The sequence below is a fragment of the Zalophus californianus genome, chromosome 8 (assembly GCF_009762305.2).
Source record: "Zalophus californianus isolate mZalCal1 chromosome 8, mZalCal1.pri.v2, whole genome shotgun sequence".
Taxonomy (NCBI): Eukaryota; Metazoa; Chordata; class Mammalia; order Carnivora; family Otariidae; genus Zalophus; species Zalophus californianus.
In genome coordinates this window covers 71,547,704-71,566,192 of record NC_045602.1, presented here as the reverse complement: position 1 = coordinate 71,566,192, position 18,489 = coordinate 71,547,704, and the positions used below count along the sequence as shown (strand labels likewise).

The 18,489-nt window shown below is 39.8% G+C and overlaps 1 protein-coding gene across 7 annotated transcripts in view; it reads right to left on the bottom strand.

Moving 5' to 3' along the window:
• The window catches only part of FSHR (follicle stimulating hormone receptor), a 166,773-nt gene extending 148,782 nt beyond the window's left edge, over nt 1-17,991 (bottom strand). For 3 of the 7 annotated variants that reach the window (XM_027622140.2, XM_027622144.2, XM_027622141.2), the window contains exon 1: nt 17,762-17,991. In XM_027622140.2, the coding sequence (XP_027477941.2) occupies nt 17,762-17,913 (152 nt within the window). In that variant the 5' untranslated portion in view covers nt 17,914-17,991. The remainder of the gene's footprint in view (nt 1-17,761) is intronic. The other 4 variants (XM_027622142.2, XM_027622145.2, XM_027622143.2 and 1 more) reach the window with 2 other exon arrangements.
• Nucleotides 17,992-18,489: the final 498 nt, after the last annotated feature.

Here is an 18,489-nt window from a genome sequence, read left to right as displayed (position 1 = left end):
GAATGACCGAGAAATAAAGAGAGGACACCAAATTACTACAATCAGAAATGAAGGAAGGGACATTACCATTGACTTTATGGTCATAGTAAGGAATGCTATGAATAAGTGTACATCAACAAATTAGATGACTTAGAATAATTGAGAAATTTGTTAGAAAGGTGTAAGTCCTGAAACTGACTCAATAGGAAATAGAAAATCCAAACAGATCTATATGAAGTAAAGAGATTGAGTTAGTAGTTAGAAAAAAAAAAAAAAACCAACAACAAAACCCAAAGAGTATTCCATACCCAGATGGCTTCATTACTGAGTTCTATCAAATACTTAAGGAAGGATTAATACCAATTATTCACTAAATCTACTAAAAAATTTGAAGAGAACATTTCCCAACTCATTCTATGAGTGAGGTCTTACCTTCATATCAACACCAGACAGACATCACAAGAAAAGAGAACTACAGACCAATTTCTCAAAGGAGTATGGATGTAAAAATCCTTTAAGAACATACTAGCAAACCAAATCCATGTAAAAAGAATTATACATGGTGATTAAGTAGGGTTTATCTCAAGGATGCACAGTTGGTTTAACATCCCAATGTTATAATGTCATACATAATATCAAAAGGATAAGAAAAACTATATATTTCAACTGATACATAAAAAGGTTTTGATAAAATCCAACATCCTTTTTTGATAAAAAAATATTCAACAAACTAGGAATAGAAGGGAACCTCCTCAACACAATAGAGTGCATCTATGAAAAATCTATAGCTAACATCATACTTAATGGTAAAAAAACTAGATGCTTTTCCCCAAGATCAGGAGCAAGACAAGGATGTGTACTCTTGCTACCTCTACTTTAAATTGTATTGAAGATTCTAGGTGGGGTAAGTAGGCAATAAAAAGTAATAGAGACATGCAGAGTAGAAAGGAAGAAGTGAAAAATATTTCCATTCACAGATGACATGTTATTGTCTATAGAAAAATCCTATAGAATCAACTAAAAACCTGTTAGAACTAACAAATGAGTTCAAGTAAGGTTACAGGTTACAAGATCAATATATAAAATTCAGTTGTATTTTTATATACTCGTAATGAACAAACTGAAAATAACATTAAAACAATTTCATTCATTGAAGTATCAAAAAGAATAAAAAACAGTAAATTTAATAAAAAGTAAAAATGTGTAGCTTGGAAAACTATAAAACATCACTGAAAGAAATTATAGAAGATCAAAATAAATGGAAAATCATCATGTTTATGAATCAGACTTCACATCAAGATGGCAATAATCCTCAAACTGAGTTATAGATTCAGTACAATCTCTTATCAGAATCAGCTCATTGCTTTGTAGAAATTGACATATTGATTCTAAAATTCATAAGGAAATACAAACCAAACAATCCGGCAAAAGAACAAAATTAAAGGACTCGTACTTCCTGATATCAAAACTTACAAGAAAGCAATACTGAGAAAGACAGTGTGGTACTTACGCAAGGATAAACATACAGATCAATGGAACAGAACTGAGAGCCTGGAAAGAAATCTATGCCTCTATGGTCAGCTAATTTTCAACAAAGGTGCCAAGACCATTCAATAAGGAAAGAGTAGTCTTTTCAACAAATGGTGCTGGGGCAACTGGTTATCTACGTGCAAAAGAACGAAGTTGGACAATTACCTAATACCATATACAAAAATTAATTCCAAATGGATCAAAGGTCTGCATGTAAGAGCTAATACTCTAAAACTCTCAGAAGAAAGTATAGGAGTAAATCTTTATGACCCTGAATTTGGCAAGGGATTTTTGGATATGGATATGATACCAAAACACAGATAACAAAGGTTTAAAAATATATATTGGATTTTATAAAAATTAAAACCTTTGTACTTCGAAGGATACTATCAAGAAAGTAAAATGACAATTCACTGATTGGGCCGAATATGCAAATTACACATCTGATTAGGGACTTGTTTCTGGAATGTACAAGGAACTCTCACAACTCAATAATAAAAAGACAGCCCAATTAAAAAATGGGCAAAGAATCTGAATAGATATTCAATAAAGAAGAGATACAAATGGCCAGTAAGCATATAAAAATATGTGCAACATCACGGCTCATAAGAGAAATACAAATCAAAACCACAATGAGATATCACTTCCTACTCACTAGGATGGCTAGAATAAAAAATGTCAGGTAACAGCAAGGATTGACGAGAATGTGGAGAAATAGGCATCTCACACATGGGAATGTAAAATGGCTCAGCCACCTTGGAAAACAGTTTGGTGGTTCCCTAATGTATTAAACATCAAGTTACCATATGACTCAACTATTCCAATTCTAGGTATATACCAAGAAAAATGAAAATGCATGTCCACACAAAAACTTATACACAAATGTTTAAAGTAGCATTTTTTATAATAGCCATAAGGTGAATAATCCAAATGTCCATCAACAGACAAATGGTCAAACAAAATGTGATATATCTATACAAAGGAATATTTTTCAGCCATAACAAGAATGGAATTTTAATACCTATTATAACTTGACTGAATCATGAAAATATTAAGTGAAAGAAGCTGGTCACAAAGACCTCATATAATTCCATCCATATAAAAGTCCATAATAGAGAAATTTAGAGACAGAAAGTAGATTAGTGGTTGTTCAAGTCTGGGTGGAAGAGGGTAGGGAGGAGAGTGATAGCTGAAGGATAAAGGACTTTCTTTGAGGTAATAAAAATGTTTTGAAATTGACTCTGGTGATGGTTGTACATATCTGTGAATATACTAAAGACCACTGGAATTTATACTTTGAATGACTTGTGTGCTTGTGTTCTATCTTAATAATGGTGTTTTTCAAAAGCAGGCAAAGGTAAAAGGAAAATAGCAGTAGAATTCTAATGCTCATAATATCTGGAAGGTGTTCCCTTGGGCTTGAGGAGAGGCAGAGGGGGTGGTGGAGGATTGTCTGTTCTTTGTGGGAGTAGAGAGGTATGTTTTATCAGGAAGCCAGACATAGAAACTTGTAAATTGTGGGTTTAGGGTTTTTGGCTTTGGAAATAGAGGCTAGACAATACCTTTAATTACCGACATGACCTTAGGCAAGTACTTTCATCTTGCTCTGCCTCATTTTTCATTCCTAAAACAAGGGGAGAGAGGAAGTGTACGGTCTCCAAAGTTCATTTAGCATAAAAATTCTCTGATTTGAAGAGCAAAGCAGATTTGCACAGATGAAGACTTGACAGAATTTTAAAAAGAGGGGAAATAGTTTTTGGTGTCTACCACATACATTGGGTTGTATATATTACCTTTCTCAACTCTCCAGCTCCTCTGGGTATGTATGGAGGCCCATTTGCCAAAGCATAATCTTGGTTAGCTACATCTCACTAAATCAGAGTTTCCTAAAGTACGTATTTTCTAAAGGAATATATTTTGAAAAATGCTAGAGCAAAGGGCTAGCCTTCAAAAGCCAAGATATTTCTCTTCCAAGAGGATTTTATATTTCAACTGCAGAGTCTTAGAAGTTAAGGAAATATTGAAGGCTCCCAGAATTACTTTATTACTGGTGGCATTGCAACAAGTATCAGGGGAGATATTGTGGGTGAACTGAGCTGGCTTGGTGCTTTCCAAATCATATTACATAAGATGTGGACTAGTTAGAGCAGGTCGGCCCAGAATTCAAACCACATCCAGGATGAGACAACAGAAGTACAGTTCCTCAAATCTAGAAGAAATTTTAGAGAAGAGGCCGTGAGGTCATATAAGATAACTAAGAATTTTTTTTTTTTTTTAAACTCTGTGGAGATTTTGTAACATCGGCAAGGTTCATTCTCATTGCATGAAGACAGTTTAGAGAGTATCTACAGAGCTCTCCAATCCTTCATCAAGCACTCCATTTTCACATAGCATTCACTTTTGTTAAGCCTTTATACCTACAGGAGATGACCTACTCAACCTGCTGACAGTTAATTATTTCTGAGGGACTGTCTTCATAGAAAATGTGTAAAGGGCAACAGAGAGTGGGAGTTAGCCCCACTAATCATCTCTCTCACAGGCATACACAAATTGCTTAAATGGCTCTTGAACATTATTAGACAACTTCTGGTTATTTTGCAATTTATCGCTGGAAATGGCCATTGACATTTACTTTTCAGTCCTCCTATTTATTCATGACCTTGCTCATTCATCTTCTGTCTGTGTGTGTCCTTTCTATTGAGTAGTTACTGAGTACCCACCCCTGGATGGCTGCAGGAGAGGGATGGAAAGCTGGCCCTCAGAGAGCTTACTGTATTTGAGAGAAAAGATAATATGTAAGTTTTACATTATGGATAACTCCAGAATTGTACATGTATAAGCTTAGATGAAGAGTTTAGATTGTTTTGCTTTAGAAGTTCTGAGCACAGGGGGGGCCTCTTTGTCTTTTTTTCATGTTTAGTACAAAGACTGGGCATCTTTAAATTAGGTTTATCAGGAATATTAATTTCATTTCTGACACTGAGAAGCTAAATAACTTTGGGTTAGTTCTTCAATTACATTTATTTCCAAAATGGGAACAGTAATAGCTATAGTACAAGACTGTTTGGTGAGATAGTATGAGAAATAAACAGCATGGTGATATAGTAGGACTTCCTAGATGTTTGTTAAATTTGGTGTTTCCTTCTAGTTTTTACTTGCTTGAAGGGACTGTCATTTATTACTTCATGTATTTGTTTGTTTTAGGATGTATTTATTTGAGAGAGAGAGAGAGAGAGAGAGTGCAAACTTGAGCAGGGAGGGGCAGAGGCAGAGGGACAGGGAGAGAGAGAATCTTAAGCAGAATCCCTGCTGAGCGTGGAGCCAGACATGGGGCTCCATCCCAGGACCTTGAGATCATGACCTGAGCCAAAATCAAGAGTCAGTCGCTTAACCGACTGAGCCACCCAGGTGCCTCGATTCATTCATGTATGTATTAAGTATCTACTCTGTACCAGGAACTATTCTACATGCTGGAATCCTTGCCATCATGAAACTTTACTTCTACTTTCTAGTGGGTGAAAATAAATATGTAACTAAAAACACTCAAATTGCCGTAACCTTATGAAAGAAAAGGGTACTAGGCTAGGGGATTGCTGCTATAGCAGAGTGGTCAAGGAAGACCTCTCTAAGGAGGTAGCATTTTGGTAGACACTGGAAAGATGAAAGACAATGGCGGGGCGGGGGGGTGGGGGAAAGACATTATAGACAATGAAATGCAAGTGAAAAAAAGACTTAAGTTGGGAAAGAGCTTGGTGTATTGGAAAAGCAGAAAGAAGCCCGAGGTAGCTAACATTAGTAATGATGGGCAAGTGGTACATGATATGCACTATGCCTGTGGAAAGACAGGCAGAGGTCAGATCATCATGGAGTGCCTTGTAGCTGTGGCAAAGCATAGAAGCTCCAGCAAGGAAGGGATTTTGTTTGTTTTACTCAATATTGGATCTCTTGCACCTAGAACAGTCCCTCCCATAGGAAGTAACATGAAACATGGGTTGAAAAAATTTTATTACAAGTGCAATTCTAAGTAATTATATGTCATGTTCTTTAAAACTTTAGCTGCTGTGTGAAGGCTGGATTGTAGCTTTGAGTGGAACCAGGGGATAGAAGAGGTAGGGACTTCTGCAGTAGTCCAGGTGAGGGACGATGGTGGTTTGAGCTGGACTGGTAGTAGGGAAGAGAAGAAATGGAGACATTTGTGCTATATTTTAGGGGCCAGATCTCTAGCACTTGGTGTTAGATTAGATTTGGGTGTGTGTGGGGACTGGAGATAGATGCATTTCTATAGATGATGAAGCTTGTGAGAGGAGATTCTGAGAGGTTTAGGGAAAGTGATTAATTGTACTATTTTCTACTTGTTTGGTTTAGAGATGCCAGTAAGGGATCTAAGTGGGGATGTCAAGGTTTCAGCTGGATATCACTTGCCTGGTGCTTAATGAAGAGGTTTTAATTGTAGGTGAAGTGGTATTTAAAGCCACGGACTGGATGATATCCTTGCAGAGAGTATACAGATGCATGAGAGAAGAGTGTCCAGATGAGGTCTGGGGACCTCCAACATTTAAAGATGGGGTAGCAGTAAAGAACTCAGCACAGATCCAGGTCTGGCATGAGATGTAGGGGGAAGGCTAGTGTGGTGTCACAGAACCTGGAAGTTCAAAGAGAAAACTTTCAAGCAAGAGGATGGTCAACTGTGTGGAGTATTCCTGAGAGGCATGTAACATGTGGATAGGGGAGTGGCCATTGATTACGTCTGGCACCTCAATTGTGTGGCATTCCTCTTATATTCAAATTTTTATTTTTTATTTGAAAAATGATATAACCACAGTATAAAACATACAGAAAATAAAGAGAAGTTTATTGGTACCTAGGACAAGAAAATTTTCAGTGGTTCCTTTGGGAAGAGAGCCAGATTGAGTGGGTTGAATAATGAGTGGAGATTCCTGAGAAGAGATGGCATAGTAAACAAATAACTAAATAACAGTCCGTTTCCTCTTGAAATCCCACTGAGAAGACAGTAAGCCGTTTTTTTAAAGGCTTTTTATAAACCCACAAAGCCTCCTGGGAGCTGGTGAGAAATGTAGACTTTCAGGCCCCACCGCAGCCTTACTGAACCAGAATCTGAATTTTCCCAATATATTCTTCTGATTTGCTTACACATTAAAGTTGGAGAAGTACTGACTTGGCAGACTCTAGAAAATGGAATCCTAAACCGATGTGATTCACACTGCACGGTCCCTAAAACACTCAGGAATTGGAGGCATTGGTGTCCCTGGAAGTGGGAGTGGGGAGGAAACAGGGTCAGGTGGCTAACTAAAGAGGATTGGTCGAAAGATGAAGAGGCAGCCATACTTCCCACTGGGAGCAGTCAGGCAAGTGCTTCTGTCCCCCAGAGCAAAACAGCAAAGGTTTATTCTTAACAGAGAGTAGAATAGATAGTTTCTGGACTGGAGGACCCCCGAGAATACTGATGGCGGCTGAGGCCCTAGCCCTTTTCCTTAGCTACCAGAATGCTGGCATAGGGCTTCACCCTTCGGGTAGAAGCTTGGGAAAATCTTATCCAGGGAATTTGACCAACCCAAGAGTCAAGATTTAGATACTGACTCAGCGATTTCCTATCTTAATACCAGCCAGTTGTTTGTGTCTTTCCCTTGCTTCCTCCCTCCTTCCCTCCCTCCCTCTTTCCTACTCCTTCCCTCCTTTCTTCTGTCCTTCCTTGCTTCCTTTTATGCTTTTGCTCTTCCCCTGGAATCTTACTGGAGAGCTCTGCTTCCAGAGCTACTTTGTAAATTTCCTATCTGGCTATCATAACTCTTTGTTCTTTTTCCTCTTGTCTCTAGTATATGTTTGGAGGAATCAGATGCCATTCCAAGACTGTATGTTCTTACTGAAGGAGCTCAACAGATTTTCACATTCAGGGTCCTGATAAGCAATTTTGCTACTGTATGTGGAATCTCACATGACCTCTTTGCTGTTCACCATTTTGTCATATTTGCTTTCATTGCCTTTTCAGTTTGTTTTTGAAATTAAAAATGTATTTCTTGTTGCATTTTCCAGTCTCTCCCCCACCTCCCATATATTTGCTTAGAGAAATTCTACACAGCTTGCTCACAAAACAAACACCAATTAAATGAAGGTTTCTTTTGTTCTTGGCCTTGACCAGAGATTACCTTTGGTGGGTGTATGGCAGTGGCAAGGGTTTGGACTGACTCTTGATACTTGCTCAGGAGTTACCTGAGGATGGCGTGATCATTCTTTTTCATTCACTTTGTTTTTCAATTCTAAAGCTAACATAGGCATGCAAAACAGCTTGAAATTCACACAAAAAGAAAATTGCTTACAAGTTCAGGAACACTGAAGAATTCCTTCTTAGCATCCCCCTTTTGCCAAAGTTGAAATTTTTAAGTTGTGTCATTTTCAGAAGAGACATCGGGGCTTTGTCGAGACTAAGTCTATATGATTACCAGATTTCAGAGACGACACTCAGCTTCTCTGGGGGAAGCTGGCATACACAGTCTGTTGATTTATATACTCCTTTAACCTACTCTCTCCTGGTATCCACATAATAGCATTCGTGAACACAGCCGCTTTGGGGAAAATTATAAAGTTGGCAAAGAAAACAGTGCAGACTAAGTTTTCCCTTTTGGTGCCATTTTCCACCTTCTGTATTATTCTCTTCTATCTCAATTCACAGGACCCGGTCCCTTGCATTTTCACAATTTGAAAACTTCTAGTCACATTTAAATATTTGGACATCAGTCAATTACACCTTACCATACATTTGCTGGTGTTCATTTGCCATTCTCTTTTATTTGAGGTCCGCGTTCTCCTTGAAAAATAAAGCTAGGATTTTCTGACCTTTTAAAGATTAGACTGCTGTGGAAGTGGCCCTGCCTAACTCCTGAAATCAACCCTAGGTGGTCAGAAGGGCAAATCTAGATGGGACAGGCAGATGCCCAGCTTCTCACCCACTTGTCTCTGGCACGAAGCACGCAAGCATCTTCTCACTGGATTTGACTGGGCATCCATTTCTTCCAGTTCACACAACCTGTGATTTCAGATGGCAACTTGCAAGTAATTGTCAAATGACCGAGTTGGACAATGACTACTCTGGGTTCCCAGCAGGGATTTTGATTTTTGTGGGTAAAAGTGAGGATAAACAGTATTGTCATTATTTCTTTGGTGTTCTTCTCTTTGCCAGCTCCCCTGTTGATTCCTTTTTTCCCTGAGAGCCTAATACAGTGCCTTGTACAAATATAATCAAATATTTGCTGTTGAAAGAAAACCATGAAAAATGAGCATCTTTACTTTGGTCTCAAAAACTGAGTAATACTGAAGTAACATACTTGAGGTTGGAGAAGATAATAGTATTGGGTAGGAGAATAGAAGACCTATCTGGGAATAGAAAATAGTGTATGAGGGAAAGAATTAAGGGCATGGAAGATGAGAGACAGGACAGGAGAGCTAATCTGAGGCCAAAACATAGGAGACCTTAATGTCCAACTTAGGACTTGGGACTTTTGTCCTGACTCTGGATATTAGAGCCCACAGGGGAATTCAATGAGAGCAAGAGCTCAGAGCCAGGAGCTGGGAGGGCAGATGATGGAAGGCACAGAAACCGTTTAGAAACTGTTACTGTGAGAGTAAGGAACACACAAGTAGAGGCAAGCCTGTCTTCCAGGGATGTGATCCGTCACCTGAACCAAAATTTAGGAAACTTTCTCAGAAGGGACAGAATATTTTAAACCGGAGCCACTCCTGAAAAATCTAATGTTCCAGGCTGTGGCCCTTTCTTATGAGGGGCTTTTCTTTTTCATGCCCTTCTTCTTCTGGGAGGACTGTGGATGAAATGTTCCGTGGCCTCCCATCAGCCCTCATCTGTTAAGTTACAGTCACTGCTGGAGATGGGATCTCCCACAAATCTTTGTTTAAAACCCCTTTGCAAATTGAAAATAACAAGAGAGAGGGGTATCTGTGTGAGGTTTCCCATGCTGTATTTCAAAACAAAACTGTCTACTGAGCCTACTCCCACCCCTACCCCCCAAAATCCCACAACTGAAATCACAGGAGTTGAGGAATTACATACCTGCTGGACTCTGAGACCTAGAAGAAGCTTATTGGCTTTGGGAAGATTGGTGCCTGAAGATGTTTGTCACATCGAAGCATTTTAGAATTGAATGAAACTTTGGCATTATTTTACTTCAAGTTTCCACCAATGTACTGATGAATTTTCTTTTTGCTGCCCTCTATTAATCTCTCTTAACTTAGATCGCTTAAACTAAGCTGAGCTTTTTGCGTTACTATTTTATAGAGGTTTTCATCAAGCTTGGCATTAGGGGGATACAGAAATTGGCTCATACTATTTTCCACTATTTCTAACATAGCATTCTGTGAAAGCTCAGTGTAAGCTCTTGCCGAAAAGGTCTGGGAGAAGTGATGAAAAGAGTGGACTCAAGCTACTCCTAAGGCTAAAAATATCATTGAGTTCAAGGCTTTGGCCAGGGTTTGGTTACTTTATTTTATTTTTTTTTTTTTGCACATCACTTGAAGATTTTAGATCAGTTGGCATATCCCATAGGAAAGAACAAGTTAATGACATGTTCAGGTCAAAGACACAAAACATGCTCTGAGATATTTCAGGGGGAAGTCAGATTAAGAACAAACATTCAGATCTCATTATAATCAGATCCTAAGCAATTAAAAATAATTACTCTCTTTCCTAGCTGACCCTGTGGGATATATAAGCTAGAGTCTAGTCAAAATAAAGCTAAATTGGAGAGTCTAAATCTAACAGCTTAAAAAAAAGTATAGTCCAATCAACCATAGTGACTAGATAACCCAATTAATGGCTGTGGGGAGGGATAATCAAAAGTTAAATGAATTTCCCATTTATTGCCAACATGTCTTGCTTCTGAAGCTTAGGCTTCTTTGGTAGAGGACTTGGGTGAGGAAGGACAGCTCTCACCTTTAGGGTAAACAAGGGATTTTATCATCACCAAGCTAGTGGAATTTTGCTGTCTCAAACCCCTACTCTTCAATTGCTGATAATGACTCTAAATTATAGCTCTCAGCCAATTCTCAGGGTAGAGTTCATCTTGTATTTTAAAGGATTCTTTCCCTGCAATATAATTTCGACTTTTTCCCTTTCAAGGTACTGCATTATAGAGCTCTCCCTTTAGTCATTTTTCCAATTCCTCCACAGGGAATATAAACCTCCCTTACCCCCAGCCCAATTAAATTCCAAATGTTGGACATACATATACCGTTTCTCACTAAAGTAGGTGCAAGATTTTGTTTTGAGAGAAAGGATTGTGTATTCATTAGCATGAAAACTGTGCTGTTTGTTTCTTTCAAAGAAATATCTAAACAAGACAGTAGGAGTGTGTGGATATGGGCACCAGGGGTAAGCTTCACAGTGGGACGTTTGGTTTGATATCCAGATAGAACTACAGTAATCAAAGCACATCTGGGGAGCACAGGAAACCTCACATTCAGGGTTTGGAATCTGACCTTAATTGGCAAAAATTATACTTCTTTGAACATTTCTGCCTGGCTTAAAGTGATTTTGTTGAGGCAATGTCATTTATCTTTTCAATATTCTTGTTAGGTATAGAGAGGCAAGTACTATTACTTAGGTCAGGAGAATTGAGTGACGTGCTTAGAATACAGAATGTTCAACTTTTTAACTTAGGAGATTTGTTTCTGATCTTTGTATTTTTCTGAATAAATTAATTGATTCTAGAATGATATACAGGCATTTTCTTAAAACAAACACATAAAAAAGGCAAGGAAAATAAGAAAACTATCAAATCCTATAGTAGTTCACCGCAGGGAGGGCAATGATCATCTTTTATAAGAATCTTTTCCTTAGTACTGAGGAATGGAGCAAATAAACAGATGTAATTCCCCCTGATTTATTGTATCATTTGTTCTACATGTAATTGAGGGCACAGAACATACATTGCATTGAACCCGTCACAATAAAGAATACAAAAGAAATTTTCACAAATGAAAAAATAAGGACAAATTAAGAAAGTAAGTGTGAAATGAACTGTACTAGCATTCAGATTAAATAAAGATGAAGTGGTTAGGGAAGACTTCATCAAGGAGGCAGCCTTGGAGCAAGATGATGATAAGTAGGTAGGATTTCAAGAGGCAAGAAAGAAGAAACTGAGGCTAGTATAAACAGGAGGCGGAACATGAAGACACAGGGAGGCAGAAATGTACAAACTGAGCTTAAGAGCGAGTCTTCCTCAGCCTTGCAGAGTGGACGGCTCCTGTTGGAGGGCAGTGAGAGGCAGTCAGAAAAATGAGCCATTGAGTGATTTTTGAATGGGGGAATCATAACTTGGTGGCAATGGTATTTTATGGAGAAAAATTCAATGACGGTGTGCAGGCTGGTTTGGAGAAGAGAGAGATCCATTGACTGGGGAGTCAACTGGAGATAAAAGGAGATAAAGTAGGACATAATTATACAATCCTGGCTTTAGATATTCAGGACCCAAACTGATGACAGCAATAAAGAAAGAATTACTGATGGGGTACCTCGGTGGCTCAGTCGTTTGAGCTTCTGACTCTTGATTTCTGCTCAGGTCATGATCTCAGGGTTGTGAGATCAAGCCCCCTGTTGGGCCCCACACTCAGCGGGGAGTCTGTTTGAGATTCTCTCCCTCCCTCTCCCTCTGCCCCTTCCCCCACTCGCATGTGCACGCTCTCTCTCTTTCTCAAATAAATAAAATAAATCTTTTAAAAAAAGAATTACTGGTAGTAGCAATATGAAGGGAGTATATAAAACTGATTGGATATGGGCAATCAAGAAAGTGAGCCATCGATACTCAACAAATCCAGAAGTCAGGAGTGGTTTTTACTAGTCTTGTAATCCATTGTTTTAATCTTTCCTTTCATCCCCTCAGTCTAAGTAACACCAGTTTCCACGTGGCTATAGTCTTCGTAACCATCTTCTTTATGAGAAACACTACATTCTTAAACAGCAGCTTCTTAGGCATAAAGCCCTGAAAACCCAGCCCAAGATTTGCCTGCAGCTGATACTGAGCACTGAATTGGGAGTCAGGAGGTCCAGGTTGCAGTTCAGACTTGACAAGGGATTCATTCTGGTGGCTGGTGTTGGATAGACCAACCTTTGGAGTAGCCTTTCTTAGAGTGTGTTCTGCAGAATGTTAATCCCAGAATATGCTTTCAGAGGAAGAAAAATGCACAATTAAACTTGTTTACAAACATCTAAAGCTCCATTTCCCTTTTGAAGATCACAGAACTTAATTGGCACAGTAAAAGTCTTCCCTTTTGACCCACAGTGCTGATACATCCCTCAGAACTAAGGAAAGACTAAAGTAGCTCCTAGCTAAACAATAATCTGTGATTCTGGAATAAGGAGAGTGATCTAAACCAAAGCAGCAAAACAAGGAATAAAAGGGAAAGGGAGAAGTTAAAACAAAAAAAATATGTAATTAGATAATTAAAAGTAAGGGCGGGTCATTTGAGATTGCAGTGAGATACAGGAAGTTGATATGAACAGAGGGGTCAACACATGCCTATAGTAAGATCTCAATGCAGACCTCCCTGAGTCAACAGGGACCAGCAGTGGACCCTTTTCTCCCCTTAGTATTGTGGTCATCTGACCCTGCTGAAGAAAAAGATAGCTGTACCTGTGCGGTCACTTAGAGCTAAAATTTCCGATTTTGAATGGGTGTTTCACGTTCTCCTTAGAAATTGTAACTCCAGGAAGAATAAAACAAGATCCAAGTGTCCTTTCTAGATTCACTGACTGTCTCCAGTTGAAACTGAGTTTCTAGGATAAGTCAAATCAAAACTCCTCTGACTGTGGTCAGAATGAAACTTCCCTGAGTTCTTGGCAAATATTGAAAGCCTAAAAGAACACATTTTCTTACTCAGAAAGTAAGTGCACAGAGAGTAAGTGCTCCAGCCACGGGGGGAGGAGGAGATTATTCTTAAGTAAGCAGGAGATTATAAACTATCTCAGAGTTACAAAGATCTCTATATCAATTGTTGAAAGCATTCTCATACCTCTTGATCCATTTGGTCCTCATGAATGCCCTCTGTGGTGTTTTTTTCCTAGTGTTTGACAGATGACCACAGCAACGACAAGCATTACCACCACCACCTGAGAGCCATTGCCCTAGGGGTTAAATTATCATTGTCCCATATAGTCCTTACAGAAACTCTTTGAGAAAGGCTAACATTACAGTTTCCATTATACAGCCAAGAGCCCATGTGGTAGAGCAGTCATAGCCTGCGTTCGGACTTGAGTCTCTTGGATTCTAAAGACTATACTATACCATCTCTGACGTGTCAAAAACAGTAAAAGCCCGCCTATGAATATTGCCTTAGGTTTCCCTCCATTCCTGCCCCAGCTCACCTAGTTCAGTACTTTCTCCATGGTGCCATGTTGTTTCAGGCTGCCTCAACCCCACTTAAACCAGTAAGATTTAGCCGCTTTTACCTATAGTCTAGATCAGAAGTGGCTTAAGAGATAGCCTGTGGGTCAAAGTGGGCCTATCTTCTGTTTTTCTGTGGCTCATGAGCTAAGACTATTTTTCACCTTTTACATGATAAAAAAAAAATATTTTGTGACACGCGACCATGATATAAAATTCAAATTTTAGAGGCGAAAATAAGTTTTTGTTGGAACACAGCCATGCTTATTCATTTCCGTTTTGTCCATGGCAGATTTCATACAACTGTGACAGTTGAGTACTTGCAGTAGAGACTTATGGCCCATAAAGCCTAAAGTATTTATTACCGGCTCTTAACTGAAAAACTGCTGACCTCTGGGCAAATTCTAAGGGACATCTTTGTTTGTTTGAAGAGGAACAAATGAAAGGAGTCAGAGGCTTTCATTAAACACAGCACAGAGAAGAGGTAGGAACCCAGGCTCAAGTTTGGATTCCAGGTGTGCCATCTAGGAGCCACAGGGCTGACAACATCCAAGCTATTGAACTTTTGGGCTCCTTGGTTTATCTCATGTGAAAAATGGAGCAATAATACCAAACTTGCAGTTCTGTTGTGAAATTTTGATAAAGTATTTTGTGTAAAGCTTCAGGCAAATGGTATGGGCCCTTCAGTAAATGGAATGTACCTGTCTGTTGGTGGTGCTTTCCTGTTGCTTTGGTGTTAATATTAACATGGGCAGATGGTTGGGAATTAGAAATCTCTTGTGATAGCTGGCATATATATAAAATGAAAGTGCTGCGAGGTAGATGGAATGATAGGATAAATTGTACATGGTAAGATGTAGCTGTTGTTTACCCCTGGGTGAATCTGACTAACAATGAACCTGTGATGTGTTGATGGGTTAAGCAGTTTCACTCACTGAAGCCCGACTATTCTGTCTACCTCCATCTGATGTGATCATCATTAAAGTCAACACCCAAATGCAGAAGACTGCAAGGTGAATTAGAAATATGTAGTTGAATAAGCCATTTCATCTTTCCTCTGCCAGTGTTCCAGATAAACCCAATCCAGTTCTTAAAAAAAAAAAAAAAAATAGTTGTCCTTGCATTCTAACTCAACATCTGAGTTCTAGTTCACTTGGCATTTTATCTGCTCTTCGATGATGAACAAACTAACCTCAAAAATATCCTCAAATAATTTTTTTATACCTAACCACTAAAGCAACATTTATATATTTCCTCTATATACCTTGCCCAGAAGATTGCAAAGCTGAACTCTAGAATGGCCCAACTCACACCCTATTAATGAGTGTGCAGAGAAAAGAATCTTCTCAAGATTAGATAAACTCTCAAGCAACTGTACTCACTCCTGGGTGGTTTGTGGGGTGTGGGGGGATGCCAATAACAGGGAAATATTTTCTTTCCCCTTCTTAGTTTTATGCAACTTTGTCCTCTAGTATAATACACCTAAGGAAGGGGTTCACCCAGAGCTAGCCTTTGTCAAGAGTGACAAACACACGCTCTCCTACAATGTCTTTCTCAGTTGCAAAGTGCTCTTGGGCAGAGACATGTTTTAGTCATTTATATCTTAGTATGAATTATTTTTAAAAAATCATACTCCTGCTCCTCCCACACTATGCACACATACTTCCTGAGGTTTGAGGTTTGGGAATGGATTTTCTTTCTTTCTTTTTTTTTTTTTTTCCTCCCTTCTTCCCTTCTTTTCTTTCCTTCTTCATGTTTTTTTTATGCAGAACGAAAAAAAAAAATCTCTCTTCTGGTAAAGAGATGTCAGAAAGTCGATGGCCCAGTGCAGAAGGGAGTTTAGGATGGATGAGTATCACCCTAAAATTAAACCTTGTTAGGGGTTGTCTGCTCTAGCAGTTGGTTGGCCCTGCTTGGCTCATCCAGAAACATTGGAAGAAGTAAAGAGGTAGAAATGGCTATGTTTGTGAGGGAGCTGTATCTTATAGTGTTAAAAATAATCCAACCAGGGCACCTGGGTGGCTCAGTCGTTAAGTGTCTGCCTTCAGCCCAGGTCATGATCCCAGGGTCCTGGGATCGAGTCCCGCATCGGGCTCCCTGCTCCGCGGGGAGCCTGCTTCTCCCTCTCCCACTCCCCCTGCTTGTGTTCCTGCTCTCGCTATCTCTCTCTCTGTCAAATAAATAAATAAAATCTTAAAAAAAAATTAATCCGACCAAACTGGTTGTATTAAAACCACTTTAGAAGTCAGGAACCTGAGGTTCAGAAGGGGTTAAGCAATTATTCCAAAGTTGCTTAAGAGCAAGTGGCTTCTTACAGGAGCTCAGGTGCATTGACCTTCTCCTATGTTTGTGATGACCTAATAAACCAGACTGTGCATTGGCACATTCTTCCCCATAATCAGGAATAGTTGTGTTATTGGAAGCAATGTAGCCAAAACACAAAGCTGACTAGTTATTTTCTCTGCCACTGCAGCTGCCTCTGGATAGGAACTGAGGACTTGAGATGTCCAGGGGAAAAGTAGCAAGCGTAACTAACCAAGTGTGTGACCATTTGTCTCTGAGTGACAATCTGAAAGGCACCACCATGTTTGAGTGTAGCTTTGGTAATTGTGAACTGAAAAGTTGACCATACTCTGAAGTCAAATAAGAGTCATCCTTAGCTTTATGGGACCAAGAGTGAAACAGGCTTCCAGAATAATGGCTTCTCTTTAAAATCCTTGGAATAAATACACAGACTATATCTACAACTTCTGAGCCTAACCACTTGCTCGTACTGAGGGGAAGTAGAAATTGGACAGTCAGAATAGGGTTTGGGGGAAAGAACAGTAGACTATGAGTCAAAAGACCTGATTTCTCGTTTTGGCTGTGCCTTGACTCGTAAGAGATCAGACAAATCTCTTGAGTCTCTGGACCCCAGATTGCTCATTTGTAAAATGAAGAGATACAGTGAAATGATGTCTAAGATCTTGTCCAACTCTCAGAGTCCATCGACTTCTTATTAAAATAGTTCAGTGAAATTCTGAAGTTGTGACTCACATTTTCCCAGCTGTAGGAAAGATGATGCTATATTTTTCCTGCTCACTCTGCCTCCCCTTTTCTTTCTCCCGTTCTTCACACCCCTTCCCCTCTCCTCCAACTCCCTGTTTCCCCAGGAAGCAGCACTCAGTTCAGGAATTATTTGCTGGTGCCTCCAAAATGACAGTGACTCGTGCCTTCTTGAAATTCAGCGTCTTTAGGAGACACATTGTACATGCCACTTAAATCACGACTGTCTCTCTGCCTCCAATTCCAGGTCTTTAAAGTTTCTAGTTTTTCAGGGCACCTGGGTGGCTCAGTTGGTTAAGTGGCTGCCTTCGGCCCAGGTCGTGATTCCAGGGTCCTGGGATTGAGCCCCACGTCGGGCTCCCTGCTGAGCAGGGAGCCTGCTTCTCCCTCTCCCTCTATCTGTTGCTCCCCCTGCTTGTACTCTCTCTCTCTCTCTCTAATAAAAAATAAAAAAAATCTTTAAAAAAAAGTTTCTAGTTTTTCTTAGTTTTACTTTTCCAATTCCACCAAAGACAGTATGGAACCCAAGAGCAAATGTGTTGAAAAGACTCAAACATCTTCTTTTTGCCTTTGCATTGAGCTTTCCACATTGCCCTTTTCTGGCAGCTGCTGAGACAAACTCTAAGATCCTGGGAGAGCTGCAAGCGGGGATGTTAGACTGGGGGAGTCTGTTTTACTCAAGCCTTTGGTCAGGGCAGAAATAGTTCAGCCCGACAGTTATCAGCCTAATGTGAAAATAGTAATAGCATGCAACACACAAATCCAGTGCCACCGTTGTTCCCGCTGCCTCTGATACTCACAGTTCAACGGCATTCCTGGGGAGGTCGGAGGGAATCTCTGTCACCTTGCTCTCTTGGCAGAGGAAAACCCTGTGAGAGCAGTGACAGATCCGATGATGACATCCTGAGCCTAAGCTCAGGAATGCCAGCAAGGTGACCAGGAGCAAGGCCATACTTATTCATCCATCCACCTGCTTTCTTCCTGCATCTGCAGAGAAGAATCTCCACAGATTTCAGAAGCTCCACACAGCGCCCTTATGAGAAGAGATCTGCCAGGGTCACGTGACCCAGCAGGGGATTTTTTTTTTTTTTTTGGGGGGGGGGTCACTTCCAGACAAATAGCAAAATTCCTGCGTGTCAGTAGTGATTTCCGGGGCAAGATAAGCTACTCCCTTATCCTTCTCTATTGGATTTCTTCCACCCTGACCCAAGGAAGACAGGAAATAGAACCTTGATGCATGTCTGGAATAGTTTACATTAATTATACCATAGAAGTGTCCCTGCTGATCACTTCTCTCTTCAAGAAAATGATACGATTGACTTCCTCCAAAAGGACATGACCTACAATGTGAAGCATCAATAAGAGTGTCACTCGGTGAGGGGTGGAGACTTGTTTACAGTCTTGGCATCAACATCTTCCTCCAGCCCACTTGGTATAAAACTGGAACTTGCTGGATTGTAGTCATGAGTCCTCTTTCTTGCTGTAATTAATAACCAAAAATGATGTTGCTTAGAAGACAGATGGGTGG